General features: G+C 41.7%; 4 protein-coding genes across 6 annotated transcripts; 2 read left to right on the top strand and 2 right to left on the bottom strand.

Moving 5' to 3' along the window:
- The first annotated feature begins 218 nt into the window (after positions 1–218).
- Pcm (5'-3' exoribonuclease pacman) lies at positions 219–9,933 on the top strand. Of its 2 annotated transcripts, none has more exons than XM_076443916.1 (18): positions 219–441; positions 667–1,107; positions 1,179–1,626; positions 1,720–1,988; positions 2,058–2,182; positions 2,266–2,648; positions 2,717–3,012; positions 3,107–3,399; positions 3,475–3,751; positions 3,824–4,102; positions 4,178–4,335; positions 4,400–4,779; positions 4,882–5,417; positions 7,152–7,205; positions 7,279–7,404; positions 7,521–7,757; positions 8,279–8,701; positions 8,782–9,933. In XM_076443916.1, exons 1-18 carry the CDS (start codon positions 367–369, stop codon positions 8,953–8,955), a joined length of 4,974 nt encoding a protein of 1,657 aa, XP_076300031.1. In that variant the 5' UTR covers positions 219–366; the 3' UTR covers positions 8,956–9,933. The 2 variants fall into 2 exon arrangements, with proteins under 2 accessions (XP_076300031.1, XP_076300030.1); XM_076443915.1 differs by having other exon boundaries at positions 220–441; positions 7,279–7,443.
- On the bottom strand, positions 9,883–13,567 carry Cdm (importin-13-like protein cdm). Its single transcript, XM_076443931.1, has 8 exons — positions 13,427–13,567; positions 13,188–13,352; positions 12,957–13,103; positions 12,617–12,873; positions 11,778–12,540; positions 10,692–11,601; positions 10,464–10,610; positions 9,883–10,385 (listed from the first exon to the last, which is right to left on the bottom strand). The coding sequence occupies exons 1-8, from the start codon at positions 13,565–13,567 to the stop codon at positions 10,102–10,104; spliced, it is 2,814 nt and encodes a 937-aa protein (XP_076300046.1). The 3' UTR covers positions 9,883–10,101.
- Positions 13,568–15,083: 1,516 nt separating this feature from the next.
- Positions 15,084–15,860, top strand: LOC143218654 (uncharacterized protein C1orf50 homolog). The gene is made up of 3 exons (XM_076443992.1): positions 15,084–15,219; positions 15,327–15,601; positions 15,683–15,860. The coding sequence occupies exons 1-3, from the start codon at positions 15,171–15,173 to the stop codon at positions 15,785–15,787; spliced, it is 429 nt and encodes a 142-aa protein (XP_076300107.1). The 5' UTR covers positions 15,084–15,170; the 3' UTR covers positions 15,788–15,860.
- A 345-nt stretch (positions 15,861–16,205) lies between these two features.
- Positions 16,206–20,439, bottom strand: LOC143218632 (dnaJ homolog subfamily C member 11). Of its 2 annotated transcripts, none has more exons than XM_076443950.1 (8): positions 19,832–20,439; positions 19,229–19,358; positions 18,916–19,159; positions 18,516–18,829; positions 18,222–18,429; positions 17,146–17,707; positions 16,946–17,075; positions 16,206–16,865 (listed from the first exon to the last, which is right to left on the bottom strand). In XM_076443950.1, the coding sequence occupies exons 1-8, from the start codon at positions 19,901–19,903 to the stop codon at positions 16,843–16,845; spliced, it is 1,683 nt and encodes a 560-aa protein (XP_076300065.1). In that variant the 5' UTR covers positions 19,904–20,439; the 3' UTR covers positions 16,206–16,842. The 2 variants fall into 2 exon arrangements, with proteins under 2 accessions (XP_076300065.1, XP_076300066.1); XM_076443951.1 differs by lacking the exon at positions 19,832–20,439 and adding an exon at positions 19,522–19,784.
- Between the last annotated feature and the right edge of the window lie 1,473 nt (positions 20,440–21,912).

Here is a 21,912-nt window from a genome sequence, read left to right as displayed (position 1 = left end):
CTCTTTCTCACCGACGAGAATCTCAGCGGTTTTCTGTTTTCTACTCCAGCCACAATATATCGTAGAGGGCGTAAGAAACTCCCGTAAGGCTGGCAGCGTCGATGTTCTCGTTTTAGCAGGTTTTAGGGAGAACGAGTTACCATTGTTCGCCTTTCGAGCGCTGCGTTACCTGTAACTACACCGAAGTTTCCTTTCTATGCGAATGCGATTTCTGTACAAATACATTGAAGCAAAGTCGATAAAGTTAAAGTTAAAGGACACAGTTTTTAGTTTTTGTAAGAAGTCTGTTGACAAGAAATCTTCAGTATTCACGGTGCAGGTCGCAGAATATCTTGGAACTATTGAAAGAATAACTTTGCGATTAAAATGGGGGTACCGAAGTTCTTTAGATACATAAGCGAAAGATATCCTTGTGTCTGCCAATTTTTAAAGGACTATCAGGTAATTAACGAAAAAGGAAACAAACAATGCGTGCCTTATGGTTCCTCGTGTCCGTACGATTTTTTGTTTTACGAATTCTTTGTCGTTTTTAATGGGTCGTATTGTTGTTTATTCCTTCGCACGATGATCAATGTGTTATTTCGACTGTTCTTCAATCGTTAATTATCATTTTATTCGTGTGTTAGTTAGCACCAACGTGTATAACGGATATTTCATTGTTTACAGATACCAGTGTTCGATAATTTATATTTAGACGTGAATGGTATCATACACGGATGCTCGCACCCCAACGATGTTGACATCACATTTCGTATCACCGAGGAGACTATATTCAAGAATATATTTCATTACATTGAAATTTTATTTAACATAATACAGCCGCAACAGTTGTTTTTCATATCGATCGACGGTGTAGCGCCAAGAGCAAAAATTAATCAACAGAGGAGTAGACGTTTCAGAGTCGCGAAAGAATCTGAGGCACTAGAAGCTAACGCAAAGGACGAAAATGGCGAAGTAAACATAAAAGATAGATTCGATTCGAATTGTATAACTCCAGGAACGTTGTTTATGGCCAAGTTGGACGAACAGTTAAAATATTTTATTTCCTACAAGATTTCGACCGATGTGCTTTGGCAGAAGTGCAAAGTTATACTTAGCGGATCTCGGGTATAAAAACATGCAAAGTAGGAAAACGTATGTGGTTCGAAGAATAGACGAATATACGAATATTGTTCCAGGTCCCGGGAGAAGGAGAACATAAAATAATGGATTATATTCGTTATATGAAGGCCCAACCGGACTACAATCCAAATACTAGACATTGTTTATACGGTCTAGACGCAGACTTAATAATGTTGGGTCTGTGCACTCACGAACCATATTTTACATTATTAAGAGAGGAAGTGAAGTTTGGTAAAAAACAATCGAAAATTCAAACACCAGAAGAGACAAAGTTCTGTCTCTTTCATTTATCTCTGTTAAGAGAGTATATAGATCACGAGTTCTCTTTGTTGAGAGAAAAACTGCCGTTCCCTTACGATATCGAGAAGATTATCGACGATTGGGTTTTGATGGGTTTCCTAGTAGGGAATGACTTTGTTCCGCATTTGCCAAATTTACATATCGCGCACGGAGCACATTCGATATTGTATCAAGTGTACATGGACGTGTTGCCGAGTTTAGAAGGTACGTGTGTGATGTTTAGAAAAAAGAACGCGCGATGTTTTAAGAAGATCAAACACCTTTCAGATGTTACTTAAAACTGCAGTTTTGTTGTAGGTTACATAAACGATACGGGAACGCTACGATTAGACAGATTCGAGAAGTTAATGGAAAGACTCAGTCATTTCGACCTTCTACAGTTTTCGCTGCAACACGGTGATCTGAAGGAGCTTGAAAGTAAAATGGGGAAACGTTTTACAGAGTGCGATAAGTCGATCTGTAAAATAATAGAAGAAGACGGCGACGTTGTTATTTCTCCCTCAGATAGAGAACTAGACGAAGAGTTTGACCATTTCTGTGTACCTGATGATATGGCAGCTGACGAGGTGATATTTACTTAGAGATGTACTACATGATTACCCGCAGAACCTTTTGTTTAATACTTTTTAATATAGTTGCAAGAAAGGTCTGACGAAGACGACGATGACGAAATGTCTGATGACGAGATGTATAATCCGGAATTTGTCGAACATAAAAAGGAATACTACAGGCAAAAATTGGAATGCGACAATATAGACGAGTGAGTCTATAAAATTTTTGACTTTTTATTCGTTGTTCGAAATAACTTTGTAAGTCTGAATTACACGCATGAAATTATTCTAGGAAGTTCCTACGGACACAAGCTGAAGCGTACGTCAGAGCAATACAGTGGAATTTAAACTATTACTATAACGGATGCTGCAGTTGGTCGTGGTATTATCCGTACCACTACGCGCCTTACATTTCAGACATAAGAGATTTCAAGGATTTGAAACTAGAGTTTGATTTAGGGAGACCATTTTTACCATTCGAACAGCTACTGGCTGTACTGCCACCGTACAGTAGAAAGTTATTACCAGAAGTGTTTCAGTCGTTACTGACCGACGAGAAATCCCCCATAATCGAGTATTATCCGAAAGAGTTTTTCACAGATTTAAACGGCAAACAGCAAGAATGGGAAGCTGTTGTACTTCTACCGTTTATAGACGAAGAACTTCTTCTGGGCGGTAAGTGGAACTAGTTTCACGGACTTCGTTCTCTGTGGAAAGAGCTAATCGTTCATTGTATTTTGCAGCTATGGCCCAACGCTATTCGAAATTAACTTCGGAGGAACTCGCGAGGAACAAACATGGACCAATGTGTTTGTATTTTTACACAGACGAGGATAGAGGTGTTAATAAAGCACCAGAATATTTCCCTGATACTCTGCACAACCATGCGGCGGTGATGTTAATCAATCCCGAAGATATTCTTGTTCCACGATCGAAATTAATCAAAGGATTGCATCCAAATGTAAAATTAGATATATGCTGTCCTGGTTTCCCTACGCTGAGATATATAAAGCATACTGCCAGTTTGGAGAAGGCCAAGGTGAAGTTTCAATATTTTTTTGAGTACTATATATTATACTATTAAATACTATATATACTATACTTTGAATATATATGTATATATTGTTGCACAGGTCAAAGTGTTCCAGCACCATTCGTACAAGGATAATATGATATTACACATAGTTCCATCGTCGTCGCCGGAGAAAGATTTAACATGCATGGCGTCCGAATTGGTAGGTAAAACTGTATACGTGGAATGGCCTTTTCTAACAGAAGCGCAAGTGGTAGCTGTTTTAACGAACGAGACAAAGTTAAGTTTAATCGACCACCAAATGGGTTGTTCTCGTGAGAACACGAGAGAAGAGGAGGTAAAGGGTGTGTATCACAAGCTATGGATCACTCAGGCGAAACAGATCACGGAGACGTAAGTTTGACGATTCGTATAATTACTGGCCGCTTAGAATTTTTAATAAAATCATAATACTCGTTATATTTTCAGGTATAAAGGTCGTCTGGGTATAGACCTAGGCGAAATAAGAATCTTAATTCATGCGCGACCATTGATTGGCAGCAAATACGTGTTCGGCCCTCAAGGAAAATTGTTTTTCGAGAAACAATGGTCGGTCACGCCGGTTACTTACGCTTACCAAACGATAGTGAAAGATATATCTGTTTACGAGGCTAGCAAAGCAGTGTACAAAACCGTCGATGATATTTTCGTGCCAGGAAATGTATGCTTCATGTTGGGACATCCCCACTATGGCGCAATGGGCACGGTACGCGGATCTGAACACGATCTTCTGTCTATCGAGCGTGTTTATGTTAAGAAACAAATTCATTTTCAATAGGTGGTCGAGCCAGCGGTCTCGAAGAAGTCGGGTAGAATCAGAGTATCGGTGAACGTGAGTCCGGAACTATCGCAGGAAGTGATAAAGCTAGCTAATCAAAAATTTCGGACTAAATACATGACAGGGACCGCGGTAGCTCAGAGATTAGGTATAAGCAGTCATATGTTCAGCCGAGTGACAGGAACGATTTACGTGAAGCCGAACTTCGAAGACATGAGTCAGAAAGAGATCAAGCATAATATCGGTTTAAACTTGAAGTTTAATAAGAAAAACGAGGAAGTAAGCGATCAACTATTGAACGTTCGGAGAACTTACGTATTCGGTATATTTCACAACACGCATCTCTTGTTATAGATAGTAGGCTATACTCGAAAACTGAATGGCCAATGGCTGTACAGTACCAAAGTAGTGAAATTGACCCGCGATTACATGACGAAGTATCCTGATTTGTTCGAACGACTTTCACAGAATATTGGGAACGTTATCCCGGAGAAAGAGTTATTCGACGGAGAGTGAGTGATCGATCAATTGAAATTTCATTCTACAGTCTATTAATTCATTATGTCTGTGATTCAGATCCGGAGTGTTGAACGATCTCATGGACTGGCTGAAAGAACAGCTGCAAGACATGAAAACCTGTCCGTGCGGCACGAACAACGTCGACTCGAACTTGGTGAAGGAAATCGAGGAGAATATCGACGAATTTCTTGCAGATCAGCCAAAAGAGAAGCTTGTGCCGATGCAGGTGAAGCCTCACCTGCTGTTCAAGCCCGGTTTGCATTTACGTAAAGCGCAACCCGATCCGAACGCACAGACCTATCTGTTAGACAGGGTGTGTTGCGTCAAAGACAATTTCAGTGTTCCCTTAGGTTACAAGGGTACTGTAATAGGTATTCAGACAGCGGAGAACCCGTTGGAGACGATGTACGATGTTGTTTTCGATAGAACCTTTACATGTAAATGAAGCATATCCATATTCAAAGTAAAAGACTAACCACAGACATAATCCGGCGGGCTTAATCGCGTTTACACGGGGATTCTGCTTGGATTGCTTTCAGCCGGCTTGTCGATAAATGGCTGCTCGGATTTGCGCGGGTACCGGCTGTCCGCGCTCGATTTCATCAACATCAGTCATGGGGAGAGAATGGGACACGGCCGAGGAAGGTCGGTAGCGGAGATGAACGCAGAATCCATGGAATCCTGGAGAGTCCCGTCCAATCAGACGTCTGTTGATTCGCGCGCAAACTCGAGCGCAAACTCGAGCGCATTCGCGTCCTACAGGAAGAAGCGTAATCAGTTGCCAGGCCAGGAGCAAGAGGCTTGGCCAAACCCGCGGATCGTCCAGACCAGGAACAATGAAACGACCGACCAGGAGGTCCGTCTAGCACCGTCGTCCTCATTCAAATGGAAGCAGTGCAAACCTGGGGAGGACGCCGTCGCCAGGATCCCAGAGGCTAACAAAATGATCAAGAGTGCTGTTCAACAAAATTCCGCGGCCCCCGAGAACCCGCAGAATAGGCAGTCGACAGCCAAACCAACGATGGAGTTCCAAGCCTTATGGAACGAGCTGCACAAGCCGCAGCTCAACAGAATGGTATGTATACACGGTCCAGCGGTTTCCAGTGCATTTCAATACAGATTGCAGCAAGGTTAGATGCATCGAACTCGAAACCCGCACGCGCAACACAGGCAACAGCAGCCCTGCATACTTTATTCGTTACGGGGGGAGCTCGGTTCACGACTCTAAAAATAAATGTTTAACATTTTTTTCTCCCCGAAAACCGTGGAACGATTCTTTCTGAAAGTTTCAGAATATTTTATCTCGTATTCGAAAAGTACATCCGAATTCACTCAAATTTTGTAAATAGGTTTTCTTTTTTTTGGCAAAAATGAGGATTGCGAGAAGGATTTTCAGCTTTTCAATGACATTTCCTACCGGCGCTCCTTCGGACCTGCGGAATGCAAAAATGGAATATAAAATCTCTCTCAAGTGGCAGAAATTACAGTGACCGAAGTTACAAGCTTGAATTAGGTTTTCGCGAGCATTTTATTCATTTGTAGAATATGCATGTTTAATAAACCGCGGCCATAACTGTGTCGATAATATAGCGAGTGGTATATAATATACTCGAATGGTACGAAATACTTTTCCGAGACGCCTTCGAGAAATTTTTCTCGCAATCATCATTTTTGTCAAAAAAATTTCAGCCAATCCGGTGCACGGGGATTTTCGGAAGTACATATAAGCAAATTTTCTTATTGCACACATATTCAATGAATAACAAACCGGCGGGAATTTTGTGGCTTTTAATTCTTGACCAAAGCGAAACACCTCACGTTGTCGATGAACCTAAAGAACTCGGGGAAAGTAGAAAGGTGACAAATCGATGGGACTTCGAAAGACATCTAACGATTTTAGTTAAATTATGTTGTGATTACGGTAATTGACTAAATACTTCGCTACAGAGACACTGTACGTTTATCCCCACTATTGCACACTGCAACCAATCGGAGCGTAGAACAAATTCCTTACGACTTTCGTGTTGCGCAACTGCCATCTGTTAACCAATGGTAGAGGCTCGAATTTCGCACAGATGTCCCTAGTAGTTCAAATGCTTCCTGCATTGCTCCTGTCAATTCAGCCTGAACCATTTTGGTGCATTTACGTTTGTTAACGTTTCGTCTCGTAAACATGTACATGAATCACTGATACGCGATACCGTAAGCGATTTTGAAAACAAACCATTCGATTCGCGTTGCTTTGATAGTGAGAATCGGAAAGTATGAACGTGACGACGAATTGAATCGTACACGAAGATTAATGAATCTTTAGGAACATGAAGATTGCAATATCAAAGATAACAATTCAGTAACATATAACGCGTAACGAAAACTATAGGCGCTACCGGTACAAATTGATATTTGTAATAACAATTAATCCTATTAGTAAGTTTCAGGCTGAGCTGCCCCTCCTATCAAATTTTTGCAAAATTATATACTACTTATTTTCAAATGATTTTGTTCGATATAATTGTATAAAGAAAAAAGTCTACTCAATTGGAAGTAATTTTTGAGATGCTTATGGTCTGTTGCACCTTTCCAGAAGTTTTTTCTTTTCTGTTACGTTGAATGACCCCCTTCGTATCTATTAGATTCAGACGATCGCAGCAGATCAACTCCTCCATTATTATAGTCGCTGCGATTGTCGCATTCTAATAGATACGGAGGAGTCTGTAGATAATCAATGTTGTACACTTACACCAGATACCTTCTAAATAACCCTGCCATATAATTGAGTTGTATAGATAACCCTGTGCTTCTCCAATAGAAACCACCAGAGATTCGAGATTCGAAGATGAACAAAAGTTTCCCTGAAAGTGCAGTAAGTATCATTCTACGGTGCCTCTAATTTTCATTCGCAATTGGTTAAAGAGCTTCTGATCGGTATATTTCAGCCGCAAGATCCCAGCGCTTTCTTGAAGGCGGTTTTGAAGATTTCCGATGAGAATACACAACAGTCCGCGCAATCTGCGCCACCCAAGATTCTCTCCAGCAACACAGTTCCCCAAAAGGAAAATAAAGTATTGGACACACCGCCTTTGGTGCAACAGTTATTCGATGTAAACATTCAAGATAGAATCTTGCTGTTTGCAAACTGGAAAGAGCCTGATTTTCATCAAGATCCAATTTATTGCAGCATGCTCGACAAAGCGAGAAAGTGAAGGATGAGAAGACGCCGATCTGGTACTGCACACAGTTGGTGCATTACTATCAACTGACCAGAATCGGAATGCCTCGCTACAGCTACTTCACCGATGGTGAAACCAATCTGATACGAGCACACATCGTTTTACCCGATAAGAGAGCGTTCGTCAGCGATCCGTGTGGGACTCACGAACTAGCTGCGGGAAGCGCGGCGAAGAAAGTGTACACGGTAATAGAGAGTTTGTTTAAAGGTAGGTGTCCATATGAGAGCAAAAACTATCGCAAGTTACACTCGAGAGTCAAATTCGTCAGTGTACGTACACGATATTGGGAGTGCTAGCGGAGAGCTGCACGGAAAACTATCGGAGAGCGAACATTAGACTCCGGGAGTAGTATTGTTTCTACAATATACTCATTAATTAAATCCGAACGCTAGCACCATCCATAGTTTAGTGTATTTTCTCTTCCTGGAATATTTCTTTTTTCTTATTAAGTACATTGCAATAATTGCAGCAAACTTTGGCGCTTCCATTCTGTTCACGAGTGTTCTTATAACTATCGAAATTCATTTGAGAAGCTACACGCATGAAATTCAAATAGCCACATACCTGAGAGCTCTTTCCGAGAGTTCAAGACGTCAATCTCCGAGAGCAAAACATTTCTGAATTACTCTCAAATGGACACGCAAGTTGAGAGTACTCTCGTCGTTGCTTTATTTTGAAAATTCATTGTTTCCGTTTCACGAATCAGGAATTGAATTTGTCGAACGTGCTACCAAACATGAAGCTTCCGCCTCCGCTGCACTGGTACGCTACTCGACAAAATAACTCCTGGTCGCCGAACCTGAGACCGCCAGGACCGCCGTTTTTCCCGCCGAAACCTCAACCTCCTCAACACTTTCCCCAGTGGACTCAAAAGGCGCAGCACACCACCGGTTATCACCAGCCGTACAAACAGAATAATCAATACATGCATCTCCCTCAACCGAAAGCGGCTCCATGCGAACAAAAGTCTGAGATAAAGAACAGCACGTCCTTTGTTCCGCTGCAAGCTCAGAAGAAGAGCAGGAACATCGTGGCGAAACAAGCCGGCGCCACTAAAGAAACGAATCAATGTGCCAAAGACAATCCTCAGCCGGTGGTTCAGCAGAAGAAGAAAGAGTTGCCTGCTAAGGTAACGCGTCGAAGTTCTATAAGAGAAACTGCTTCAATCTGGATCGTTGTTTCGAAATTTATATTTCCTTTTTTGTTCAGAAACCAGTACCCATTGCGGAAACTACGGACAAACAGAAATCAACGCAAAGCAGCTCCAATCAACAAGTACAAAGCACACAACCCATCGCAAAGCCTAAGAAGTCGCGGATCGCCGCGAAATTTTGCATACCTTCGCAAATGGAGGAAACGAATCGTAGGAAAGATTCGGTTTAAAAAGGCATTGCTCTGGTGTAACGATGCACGTCGTAAACTGTTGATATATGTGTATATGTATGTACGTTTATATATATGCACACACACGTGTGTATACAGGGTGGGTCAATAACTACGTCCATCTTGAATACCTTCGTTGTTCGTAATAATAAGAGAAAATGATATTATAGAAAACTTCTATATGTAATTCTTTCCGTATTACTACGAATAACGAAAGTATTCAAGGTGGATGTGTAGTTATCGCTCCGCCCTGTATATACATATACATATATATTATTTGTCTTTCACAGTTCTTTTTTATATTTTGTAATAAAAGATTCCAAATACGATATTGGTACACGTGTGTGTAAACGCGCGTATCGCGCGCGTTAAAAACACGACGAACTTCGAAGAAGCTGAAGTCCTATGTATATAATACTCAGTTTGTAAGTAGCAATACTTTGGATTTCTTTTTTAAAAGCTCGTTCTACTGTATAAAAAGAAAAGAAAAACACGACGTCGAAAGATACTAATCGTTGTAACAGAACGATGAACACTGATATATAAAATAATTCGGATGAATTGATTTTTATACGTACGATTTGGAGTTGTGCGTGCGAGAACAGTACTGATTACTATAGTAAACGTAACGAAACTTGATATTGTACGTAGATGAGTGTTTCATTTAATTACAAAAAGGAAAGAAAGAAAAAGGAATTATTTAAGTGTAATCGACTGCTATATACATAATCATTGTTTCTTCTTTTTCATGACTCGTATGTCGTTGACCTTTTGACTATTTTTATTCAGAGAATTGTACGTATTTTTTGTTTTCATTTACAAATAAGGATGATTTTGTGTATAAAAACAAAGAGAAGGAGTGGGGAACACGTACATATTGTGTTTGTAAATTCTTTTAAATGCACTGATCAATGAAAATGAATAAAGAACGATGCATTACTTAAGTATACTTAACGTTACTTAACGTTACTCAATATACATACTTTGTCTTGTTTTCTATTTCATTACTCTTATCCCGCCGTTGTCAGTAGTTATTCAAAAATCGTTCGTTAGATAAAAAGATAAACGTTATTACACTATGATTAATTCTAGTCGCGGCGAAATACATTTTACAGAGTATGCAGCATTTTATTACGCAGTATAGTTTCATGACCGGTTAGTATTCGACTGATCGATACAACCGGTATTCTTTTTCATTGCCAAATTCTGCAGACTGAACTCCTTCAGTATCTCACTCATCTGTTGCTTCTTTCTCTCTTTGACAACCTGGCATACGAATGCATTCTTTTGTACTTGAGGGACTAAAAACTGTCCCGAGAGTTTCTCAATCGCATCTCGAAGCCAACTGCCCATCCACTTCACGTGCTCCTTGTTCAACGCCACCAAGACTTCCGCATGTGGGTCTAGACTATTCCGTGGTACTTTCCCACCTATCGTTATTATTTTACATGTAATCGACTGTACGTAACTGTTTGACAATTTACAAATTTCCTCGGGAAACTACTTACCCACACACTGCATCACTACAAAAACAAGTTCCTGCCCAACCGGTTGAATAAAGCTCTCCAGTTGCGTGCTTTGCATAATGGCGTGACTTAAGAAGCATCCAGCTGCCTTGACCGTCTCGTTTTCCGGTAACATTAGACAGTCCATTCCTGCGAAATACATTATGCAATGAAAATAGTGTTCTCGATGTGTCAATTTTACATTAACTTTACCAGTGTACACAGGCTTACCGCACTGTAACATTTCCGGTATCTGATCCGGGACCTGCAGCAACATTGTTGGATTCTTCTTACAAGTCTGCGCCAGTAATCTGAGGTATGCTTCCATCAGTTCCGCCCAGTCGGACAAATTACCGGGTACGGATCGGCAGGCTCTGACACCGCTTAGAGTGACGGAGCTCAATTCCGCGAAAACGCGACCTATCACGTTCTCAGGGTCTCGGCCGAGCAAGAGCACTAGCTGTCGAAGAAGATCCAACGCGGCAGGGTGAGGCCAGTTTTTGTAGGATGTGGTTAAAATCGGTAGAAGGGGTTGCGTGTCGACCTCCGGGTGTAATAACGACAACAAAGACTTCTGCGCGCATGTGTACATCTCCTGGAGTGTGGCATTGTCCTGGCTCCACTCGGGATGGCCGATAATCTGATTGAAGATCGGCAGAAGCCCGTCCAATACGGACTTCCCGATGGAGCCTTCCAGCGCGGAGAAGAACATCGTGGCCATCTTGAGTTGACTGGTCACCGCGGAGCGGGCTACAAACAACGGTTGTTCCAATAACTGTTTGATCTTTATTATGCATAGACCTAACGTGGCGTCCAGGTGGGCTAACTTTTCCTCGACCGTGGACAAAGTGTTCAATAGTTTGCCGGCCGCTGACATCAAACGCAAGCCCTCCGGGCATCCGGGAGTCACGGTCGGTAGAGTTCGTTCGATGATGTTCAGAATAGACGGTGCGAAAGGCGTCAGTTGTTTTTCGCACTCCCTCACCAGGTCCTTCAGAGCCATGCTGGCGAGAGGCGCGGTCAATGAGCCCCTGGTCAAACCCATCGTTATAATGTGCAAAACTCTCTCGAGCCAGGGTTGCGGGTGCATGCCGATCCACTCAGCATACCTGCCCAGCGCCGTACAAACACAGGCCAGTACCTAGAAATAGAATCGGTCAGAATGAAGGCATCGTTCGTTTTTCCATGCGCGAAAGAGAATCGGTATGAACCTGAAGAACAGCTATGTATCTTTTCAATATTTTAATTAAACATATCTAAATCGAAGGGTAGCTAGAAAGCTGTTCAGCAGGTTCACCAGAATGGAACCGGTTATACCTCTCCGGGATAGAGGTCGTATGGAATATGACATATGACTAAATCCATCAGAGCAGGAATGTAATGCGATTCTTGTATGTCGACGCTGTCGGCCAATGCTTCGAAGGCGTGCAACGTTGACTCGACTTCCGCCCATCGTAGCGTTCCGTCCAACGTTCTACTCAATCTCTCTCCGAGGAGTATCAGTAAGTCTTCTCCTAGTACCCTGTAGCAGTAATCCAGAGTGTCCGCAACGTCTTGTCTGTAGCATCTGAAAAGTTCTCGTTCGTTCGCGTCTCCGGCTTCGCTGGGACACAAGGGGAGCGTGGATTTTCGCAACAATGCATGTGCCAGTCTCGCGTAAACTGGTCTTAGGACTAGCAACGCACGGTTCTCGTACGGTTGGTCGAGGGTACCGATATCATCTTGCAACGAGAACCAGAAACCAAATGGTATACAACTACGCGTCTCGTCGGTGGGGTAGCGACCCTCTTGTTCTGAACACTGTAGCAGCAACTCGATCAATCCCTCCGACGTTGATCTCTGCATTTCGTTTCCATCTTCAACTAAGGCGCGTAAAAAAGATCTGCTGTGCGGTTCCCCTATAGCAGTTAGAATCTCACAGAAGTACTTTCCGTTGTATTGTCTCGCCATGGACACCAAACTGTGAGCCCAGTCCCACATGGTTTGCGGTCTATTTAGGAGCCCGCAATGGTTCACGATCGTGTTCAAGCATTCGTGAACCACCTCCCAACCTTTGCTGTTGTCCTCTTCCGCGTTATCCCTTCGGTAGAAAAGAATCTGTTATTTCGAATGTTGAGAACCTCCGAAGGTGCATTACGTTATTTGGATAGGTGTACCTGCTCGGCGCGTAATAAGCGGCAGCGACTAACAAATGATGGTATATTTGTCCCGTTGCTTCCAGGGGTAGTTGGCTCCCCACTTTCAACCAGAATAACGCGCATTCCATCGCCAACAGGTGTAACGCCAAGTCGCTGCCCGGAGTATTTGGATTGCACATGGAGAACACTTGCTGCAGGAACCAGGTCGTTTTGTACCATCCGTTCACTAAATTTTCATGCAATTTGGATCGTTTCGCTTCGTACTTCCTTCCAAACTGATCAAATTCATTGCAATTGTTAATACGATAAGACGCGGCGTCGGCGGTGGCGTCGTACAGACGTAAGAGGTGTACTTTACCTCTACGGGTAACAGAGAAAGCGTAAGCAATAACAATTCCAACATAGGAAGGGAATCGGAGGGCAACATGTCCATGAGCTCGACCACAACATTTTTATTATGCTCCTTGTTCTCCATACCACTAACGTTCGCTAAGTATGCAGCTAACTAAAACCAGAGAAAACACATTCTTTATCATTCGTAGAACACGCGCACAGTTCTCGTAATCGATTGCATAGAAAACAACATTACCGCCTGACAAAGCTTGGATAGAATGAACTTTGGTATATTGGGTTGCTTTATACAATTGAGCAAACGTTCCCGCAGCACAGAATACTCGTCCTCAGGCACTTCGTCCCAATGTCTGGAAATCTTGGTGTGCAGCGTAGTGGCTGCAAAGAATTGTACCTCCCATGACTGAAAAACAAAGAGAAATCGTTAATCAAGGTCGAATAATACGAGAGAAGAACGAAACGCTGAAACACGCTTACCTTGGAAGGCTGCAGGAGCTCCCAAACAAAGGTCCAAGCGTGTTTAGATGTTTGTATCTGTAGGAGCCACAGGTGTACATCGTTGTTACCGTCCGCATAGAACTGTTTCACGGCCTGATCGACCACGGTTGTATAATCCATTCCAGATCGATTTTTGTCTCTCGACAAAACCTTCTGCGACTAAAAGTTTGAATTATTATTTGCTCGGTTGTGTTTAGGAGGGTCTCATTGTCAGCGAGAGACCACCTCTGCCAGTGTTTGCACTCAGTCCGTTTCGTTGATAAGCGACGTGATTATCATCTTCCTCGAAAGTCATTTGAACAGTTCGAACAGTTTGGCCCTTCAAACTGTTCACGTGTGCGAACAATAAAACGCCCTATGTTTACACAGTCCTTTTCAGCCACCTTGGAGATCTTACGAGCTGCGTAAATCACACTTTCCGGCCGTATTCATCGTCTGTGCAAATTTGATTTTCATTGTAACGTTTCGGACACTTTCTATCATCAGATATATCAGCTACTGTAATTAGACAAATTTCAATGAAAACGGCGCCGCGATACTAAACGCGCCTCAATGCTAGAAAATCACGGATATTCGATCACGTTCTAGCCTGACTGGTATTCTGACGATTTCGAGGGCACACGAAGAATTCGCGTGTCTGAATAAGTCGATACGGTCTATACGAACGAGGACTTCACAAAGTAACCTCGAAAAAAAAAGTAACAGCTGATTAGATACATGTATGCCCGTGAACACATGTAAATACACACAAACGTACACAACGTACGAACATAGAAACGATTGGAACTTTCGAAAGTGTAAATAGTATAAATACAAGATCTTTCCTGTTATCTACCCGCCACTATTTTGGTATGTATTTTGAACCTAACCTAAATAACACCTAGGACCTAACCTTTCCTGATGCGAGCGCATGCGAGCGCGCCACTATTCGTTGGGTTTTCATTGGTATTTGTCATATATCATATAAATATATGTATGGATGTTATGTATACCATACATATTTGTTGTATATTTAACTTATTACTAATTAATAGACTGCGGATCTTTATTTAAAAAGAAATGCTAGGATATGAAATTCCTCAGAATTTCATACGATTTTTGTTTATTTCAGATCTATAAAGACTACTACCGCTGAAAATAAAATTTGATTTGTTTCCACTTTCTTAAAATTTGACTATAAAAATAAAAAATTGCATCAAGACAGATAACAAGGGAGATCCCAAATAAGATAAGTATTATCAGTGTGTTATTTTATCTATTTACAGTATCGGACATTCACGCAAAAGGCAGAAATACCTTGATGCGCTTAACAAAAGACTGATAACTTTTCATAAATTATTTTTCAGATGTTACGTGACCACGTGATGAGAAAGCTTGAAACATGCTTGAAACAGTGCTGAACAGTGCAGCCAGAACGGGGAAATCGAGGGGAATACAGCTTACCCCCTCACAGATAACCAGACCAGTCTACGCACGGGCACATTGTATACATATAATACATACATATATATCAGTGCACGGGCACCGTGGTTGTGGTCGTGGTCTACGGTTTAGTGGGGGACGTTGAAGTGTGCTCATTGGTGTTGGAATGGGATAATGGAAGGGGGAAAGGAGAAGAAGGAATGCAATCCGTTTGGATTGCATCTGGCTGCACTGTTTGAAACTATATTTTTCAAACAAAAGAAGTCTATGTATATGGAACGTTTCGGCAAAATCAGGCAAAATGGACTATTCTAACAATTCGCACTCTAAAGGCCTTCATTTCTATACCGGTATGTATATACCACGTAATAAATTTCAAATTTATTTTATTAGAATCTATACTAAGAATTTACCAAGTAACGAATACGTCTATTATTTCACCGGGGACTCTATTTAGAAGAATGCAACGTTGTGCAACAAGACAAACAATCAAAACAACAAGATACAATTCCACGGATAGCCAAGTCTCTTCTAGCCCAGTCTCAACAAGAAATAGTTTTGTTGTCCAGGAAATTAGGATTACTAAATATTGAACTGACAAATCTTCTTGCGAAATGGGCAAACACGACAGACATGGATCAAGTTGCTTGTAATTTTGTAAAACGGCCTGGACACGTTTATCATCTCTATTACAAACGGGACCACAGATATTTCTCTATGCTTAGCCCAGAAGTATTAATATTTCAATCAGTATACATATATGTATGTATTGTACTTTCAAATGTGTGTTCTCAACTGTAAATTGTGTTTCAGGAGTGGGGCTCTTCAGGACCTGCCCAGATTTACATTGGTTCGTACAAATTAGAATCAAACTATTTCTGGACGTGTGTACGAAATAATGTTTCAATTTTATCTTAAAAGGAAAAACTTAAATGTAAACGTGTAACGACAATATGCATAGAAATACAACATAACGTTTGTAATGAATAAATCTGTTCATTTCAATTATACATTCTCGAACTAGGATTCACGCTACATTTATGTTCTCATAGAGCTAAAGTATGTGGACAGATAAACAACATTGGCTGGAAGTTTAAGTATGAGAGAAATTTTTATAATTTAGCACTGAAACGTGTAACATCGCGTTACTTGGAATTTGGTCGTATAACTGGTTCGTGTTTTCGGTAAATGAAAAAAATTTTATGCACATATACATGCTACTTTGGCTGGAAGAAATGTATACTAATAAAACTACAGTATTTCCTCTGCAGCGTCACATTCTAGTTCCCCCTCGAGTCTCGCGACGGCACGGGGAAAATACATTACGATACGAAATACTTATAACATTAAACGAATCTATTAACAATCGGTGAACCGTTCGAAGTAGCTGCTTTTTCGATATACATATTATAAGTAATATGCAAAATACTTCTATTAACTGCTCGCACCTAACAACATTCTTTTCTTTGTTTTCATTGCAATTTTAACCTGACTTCTACCTAGTTGCAGAACGATTCAATGTAACCGTCAAGATTAAGATTATACAACCTATCGGCAGTATTGAGAGTACTTTAGAAATAATTTTGTTGTAAACTTTGTGCAAAAACTTGACGTGTTAACATTTAATAAAACATTTGGAAGTTGCTTCCAAGCAATTATAGTTACTAGACTCGCTCTATTATTTGTCGTATGCCTCGCATGCATTTTTCTCGAGTACAAGAGAAAACCAGTCCTCTTCTGGTATTCTCGAAAGTGAAACAATTATGATGGAAAAGAACGATTATTCTGGGAACAACAAACTTATCGTATAAAATACAAATGATTCGTGAACACTCAATTTCTTCGATACGTTATTTTCATTATTTTAATCTAAGAATGATTTTTAGAAAAAAACCTCAGCAGTGAAGAGCGGTATAATCTATCATTGCGTCTCACGATGACGTTCACTTTGCTTTCTTCTGATGTCACGTACGTCATGTGGTGTTTACTTTGTGTGCTGAAAATAGAGACGATCGAAAATTATTATTACAGTCAAATTCCACACAAGTCCGAATAATGTAATTTCGAAATTCGTACATGGTAGAGGTATTCTGAGTGGTGCGTTGTCCTTGATAATGCATTCGTGCGTATGAGTGCGGAACAGGTATTGCACCAATAATTGCTTTTCTTCTCCGACGCATGGATCATAAAACCCAGGCAGTTGACTCTGTCGAACAACACGTCGAGTTAACATAGTCAAGAAGAATTACAAAAATTACGAAATCTGATATCTGTACCTTCGACGCATTGTGAAGGACCAATTTCGAATTCTTCACTAAACATTGCAACGGGATGGTTACGTCTATGACCTCATCCCTATGCAGATGTTCTTCCGGTGGGGATGTACTCCGTTGGGGATACACGAACCGGCCGTATAAAGCTTTGGCGATAATCAGTCCCCTCTTCGATTCCTCCTCCGCCCTTATCCTGCTGACGGTGGCTTTCATCAATTCGGTAGCGATCTTCGCTTCTTTCTGTTTCTCCGCCATCCTCGACTTGTTCATCTCCTTCTGTTTCTCTTTCTCGCGTTCCTCCCGTTCTTTCACCACCGGGTCGATGATAATCTTTTTCACAACGGTCCAGGTCACTATGGGCACCACGGTCGCGTAGAACACAGGAGCGGGAAGTATTTCGTCGCTTAGCTGCATCGCGAAGGTGTACGACTGAGAGGCACGCCTCAATTTTATTCTCAAAGTGACGCCTGTCGGCACGCCGACCCGCACCGCTGCCGAGAGTCTACTGTGTCGTGAAACTTTCTTCTCCGCTCCATATTCCAGTAACACTCCGAAAGTACCAGCCCTGGGGACCGTGAAATTGTTGATACGTTAAACCGACAAACAAATATAAAACATACTACATACACAGGGTGATTCTCGGATCTGGGACAAGTTACTGCTCTTTTTAAAGTTAAAAAAAAAATATGATAGAGGAAGAAATCATGTGTCATAATACCTCTCGACTTCCTATGACCTTATTTTTTATGTGAATCCACCGATGCCCCCGCCAGGTGCAATTTCACTTTATTCTTTAATGCAAACCAATTGTTTTGTTACACAAAATGTCAAATATCTCGTGAAGTGTTGACATTTCGATGACCTTGCATTAGTATATTTATATGTAGGATAATAAAAGAAATCGAATGGTTTAACAAAGAAATTGAGTTGCATTAAAGAATAAAGTGCAATTGCACCTGGCAGGTTCCTCTATCATTTTTCTTCTATTTTTACTTAGAAAAGAGCAGCAACTTGTCCTAGTTCCCAGAATCACCCTGTATAAGCGATATTTGACAATGTTCTCTTCAGAGGCTACTAACTTTAGACTTCCACGTAGTAACAGTTGCTTCTCTTCCATTTTATAGGTGTAATTAAGACTTGCAAACGTCTGTAGAATACCTAAGTGAATCGTAAACGCGGTATAAGATCTGGCCGTGTCCCTCACGATCATCGTGCTCATATTGTTTTGTATTCCCGCTCTGTACGTGAGGTAGCCTACTGTGTGCTTGTCCAGTTGCATTGCAAGGGCTGCAACAATATTATATTATAATGAGTACGCTTGATTTTTCTCGTGGTGCTTCTTCTCTCCCTCTCATTTTACCAAGAAAACGTACTTCCTACAAGGCCGGGTCTAATTCCTCGTGCTGTAAATTGCAATATGGTTGCGCCATCACAGAATAATTTTCTTGTTAATGTACGAAAGCCTTTCAAAGACACCGTGGGTCCGTTCCCGGCACCCACGTCCAATTCTACCCACCCTTTCGATGATACCAATCGTCTGGTAGAGACGTTTATAGAACCAGTACCTGTCCCATTTTGCGTACTTAGCTGACCGTACATGGTTACTGTATCTCTTAATGTTAGAGGCGCTTCGATGGACTGTGTAAACGACATTCCACTGACTTCCAGGCAAGAAAGTACACCCTTGCTGCATTTTAAGAACCGATTTAGCATTGTTCGAGTAATTATAATCGAGTAAACCCATCCGCTGGGTAACAGTATAGTATATATTACCCCTCCTCGTAATCTTCATCGTATTTGTTAAAAAGATCCGTGGCGTTGATGTTTACTATAATGCTGCCTTTAGGATTTGTGTGCTGTTGTAGCCTCCTCTCTTCTCTTTCTCTCGCTAAACGTTCGTACTCCTCTCTAATCTCTTCCGGGGTCTTGGTGCGCTGTACAATTTCCCATCCTTCTGTTTCCAACCCTCGAACACCCACGGAATCGTAGATAGCTCTTCGATGCGGATCGCTTAAAACTTGCATAAAAGAAATTTGATTTGTACATGATTAAACGTCAGAACCAGTGTACCGTATCTTGGACAAACCTTTATACGCCATTTTTGTACGATTAAATAGAACCTCCGCCTCTTTCTTGAGCGTAGGATCTGTATGCTTGTCCGGGTGATAAAGTCTGCTTTGCCGTCGATAGGCATTGCTAATTTCTTCGGGGGTTGCCTGAAAGCAATTATGTATCATAAGCTTTGATGTAGTACATTCATCACATAGAAATATAACGATAAACCGATTGTATCTCTTGCTGTTTATTCTTCTGTATGGCTGGCAACATTTTATTTATGAAAACAAGCAAATTACCGGCTTGAAGAGGTGGAGCACTTACATGTTAGCAGATCCGCGATTAAAACAGCAGATTAAAACAAGCAAATAAGGTTGCCGCGATTGGGAAACTTCTGACAACGGTTTGTCGCTTCCGAAAACAATTTCGGGCAAAGAATTATTCGCGAAACGTGTCGGAGCGAGCGAGAGGAATGCGGGACACTCGACGATTTCGAAAATGATGGGAAAGGGCTCGATTACATCAGCCTCTAGGACGGGGACATATCACGTGGAGGGCTGCGGATTGATCTCTACACTCGACCGGAAAGAGACAAGAAATTCTTGTAAGAAATCAATTTGTCATGGTCACTCACATCTCTGGGAATATTTAGGAACGTGTAGTAGTCGTCCTCGATCGGGTTGTCTTGATCATTGTTGTCATCCATGTCAATTGACGAAATTTGTTGGTCAACGATTCGCTCCGAACACGAGAACCAATATTTTCCTTGACTTGGTCTCCTGCTTCCATAGGTTACGAAAGACTCGGTCGAGAACCGGCATCCTTTAGTATCGTTGATTATCGTTAGATAGCGCACCGTTATCCAAATTTCCAGCCTCGACGGTTATCGACAGTGGTTATTGTCTGCATCGTTGGCGCTCGCAATTTTTCAATTTCACTTGTCGCCGCGGGACAACAGTTTTTAATTTGACACTTCAACAATTCAATTTTTATAATGTACTTTAGTTATTTTAACTTTCACTTAACTTTTTTTAGTATTGGATCTGTCTCTGTTTACACTGACAAATGTGGTGGCAGAAAAGACCCCGGGCCTGAGCACACTTACTGTCAAACCGAATATGTAACACCAGAATTTATCACTGCAACGATGCTCTAACAATTTCGTTCACTTTCACAGTTCATCGCCCAGCCGATCACTGAACAATTACTAAACAAAGATGCCAATGTGTTGTACGGCTGTACTGCGGTTAGGTAAGCAGAAGACAGAAACAGGAATACATTTTTGAATAAGCAAGGCTACGAAAACAGAAAACTGCGTAGGGACATGCGCGAGAAAGTTGCGCGGATACCTGCGCGAGAATAGTTGCGCGGAAACGAACATTTAAATTGAAATAAAAAAGAAATACAACATTTCAGTGAAAATCGATAATGATACTAATTGCGTAAAGATACTATCGGACTCGTACCAGAGTATCGATTCGCGTACGCTGTTCGTTAGTAATACGGATTTATTTCTTCTGTTTTATTAGTCGAAGTATGACACATAGCTCGCAATGCCTTGTCAGGGAACGTGACCGTGTGTTAGCCGGCTCTGTCTCGGTTGACCGCAACAAACCGACCACTATAAAAAGCCCATAAAACCCGGGGGGCTTTAGCCGAGGTGTGCCACGAAAGAAAGAGCACCTCAGTGCTCCTAACTGGAGGCCCGTTTTGCTTTGACATTCCCTAATCAAAACAACAACGGCCCCCTTCTTCTTTCTCTTTCTCGGAGCTCGTTCGTCGGCTCGTAACTTTTTTCTCCTTCGCAGGGACTCCCTGAATATTTTGTTTCGATCGCCCTTTAGGGTCACGCTGATTTATCGTTTTCACTTATGCATGAACCGCGCGGGAAAATTTAGAGATTCGTCTCTGCAACAATTTTCTATTCGCGATCAGCGGCGAATGATCGAACACGTACGCGCTTTATTAAGTATAATACATCTGTTCCGGTGTTATCACGCGACCGATAACAATCGAAGAAGTAAAGCGCACGGTGTTTTAACAACGAACGAGCCGCGCATGCGGCCGTTAATGGCAACGGTAATGTTAACAGGCGAAGAAACAATCGACTGGATCGGTTCGCGGTATTGTTAAACACGCTCATTGTGCCGGCCTAACAATACACTGTTACAGTGACAACATCCAGAGCCGCGGGTCCGCTTGCTTTCGATCAACGATCCGTTATCACCCGTTGAAAAATATCCGGCCGCGTTGCGAATTTCAAACGGCAATTTAATCGTTTCATCGTCTTATTACCGGACAGTCGACTGTTCCTACACGTTTACCTAGCAAACGACAAAATTCGAAAAATGTCCGCGTACAGGTCGTAAAACCTAGAAAAAAAATTGTGGGGCCTAGTAACAATCTTCCACAAAAGAAAAGAAAACGTTCTAAAACTATTTCGATACAGCGACCGAGAACCCGAGCGCAGGAATTAAGAAACGCAAGCCATACCACGGCGTGGTTGATACGTCTGATATCAGTATCCTGCCTAAATCACGTAGCCTCGTGTTACGTAATCGTCGACACGTATCGCGGACCATTTCTCTGAATCGCTCCTATATCGCATAGGAAGTATTTATATTGCTCACGATCAATGGCTCGGATGCCGAGCACTGTTTATTTGTCTTGGGATCTCGGTTCCGGTTACGATTCTTAAGTCGCACTGAAATTTTC

Source organism: Lasioglossum baleicum, chromosome 20, assembly GCF_051020765.1.
Source record: "Lasioglossum baleicum chromosome 20, iyLasBale1, whole genome shotgun sequence".
NCBI lineage: Eukaryota > Metazoa > Arthropoda > Insecta > Hymenoptera > Halictidae > Lasioglossum > Lasioglossum baleicum.
Note: the sequence above shows the minus strand (reverse complement) of the source record. Positions and strands in the feature narration are given on the sequence as shown.

Coding starts and splice junctions, on each gene's coding strand:
- Pcm (XM_076443915.1), top strand. CDS start 367: ATGGGGGTACCGAAGTTCTTTAGATACATAAGCGAAAGATATCCTTGT. Junction 3,752..3,823: donor ACTATGGCGCAATGGGCACG/GTACGCGGATCT, acceptor CATTTTCAATAG/GTGGTCGAGCCAGCGGTCTC. Junction 7,444..7,520: donor TGGTGCAACAGTTATTCGAT/GTAAACATTCAA, acceptor AATTTATTGCAG/CATGCTCGACAAAGCGAGAA.
- Cdm (XM_076443931.1), bottom strand. CDS start 13,567: ATGGATTATACAACCGTGGTCGATCAGGCCGTGAAACAGTTCTATGCG. Junction 13,104..13,187: donor TATCCAAGCTTTGTCAGGCG/GTAATGTTGTTT, acceptor CTCTGGTTTTAG/TTAGCTGCATACTTAGCGAA. Junction 11,602..11,777: donor ACGACCTCTATCCCGGAGAG/GTATAACCGGTT, acceptor TTCTATTTCTAG/GTACTGGCCTGTGTTTGTAC.
- LOC143218654 (XM_076443992.1), top strand. CDS start 15,171: ATGGACTATTCTAACAATTCGCACTCTAAAGGCCTTCATTTCTATACC. Junction 15,220..15,326: donor AGGCCTTCATTTCTATACCG/GTATGTATATAC, acceptor GACTCTATTTAG/AAGAATGCAACGTTGTGCAA. Junction 15,602..15,682: donor TCTCTATGCTTAGCCCAGAA/GTATTAATATTT, acceptor ATTGTGTTTCAG/GAGTGGGGCTCTTCAGGACC.
- LOC143218632 (XM_076443950.1), bottom strand. CDS start 19,903: ATGGATGACAACAATGATCAAGACAACCCGATCGAGGACGACTACTAC. Junction 18,430..18,515: donor TAGACCCGGCCTTGTAGGAA/GTACGTTTTCTT, acceptor ATATTGTTGCAG/CCCTTGCAATGCAACTGGAC. Junction 17,708..18,221: donor TTACTACGTGGAAGTCTAAA/GTTAGTAGCCTC, acceptor CACGGTCCCCAG/GGCTGGTACTTTCGGAGTGT.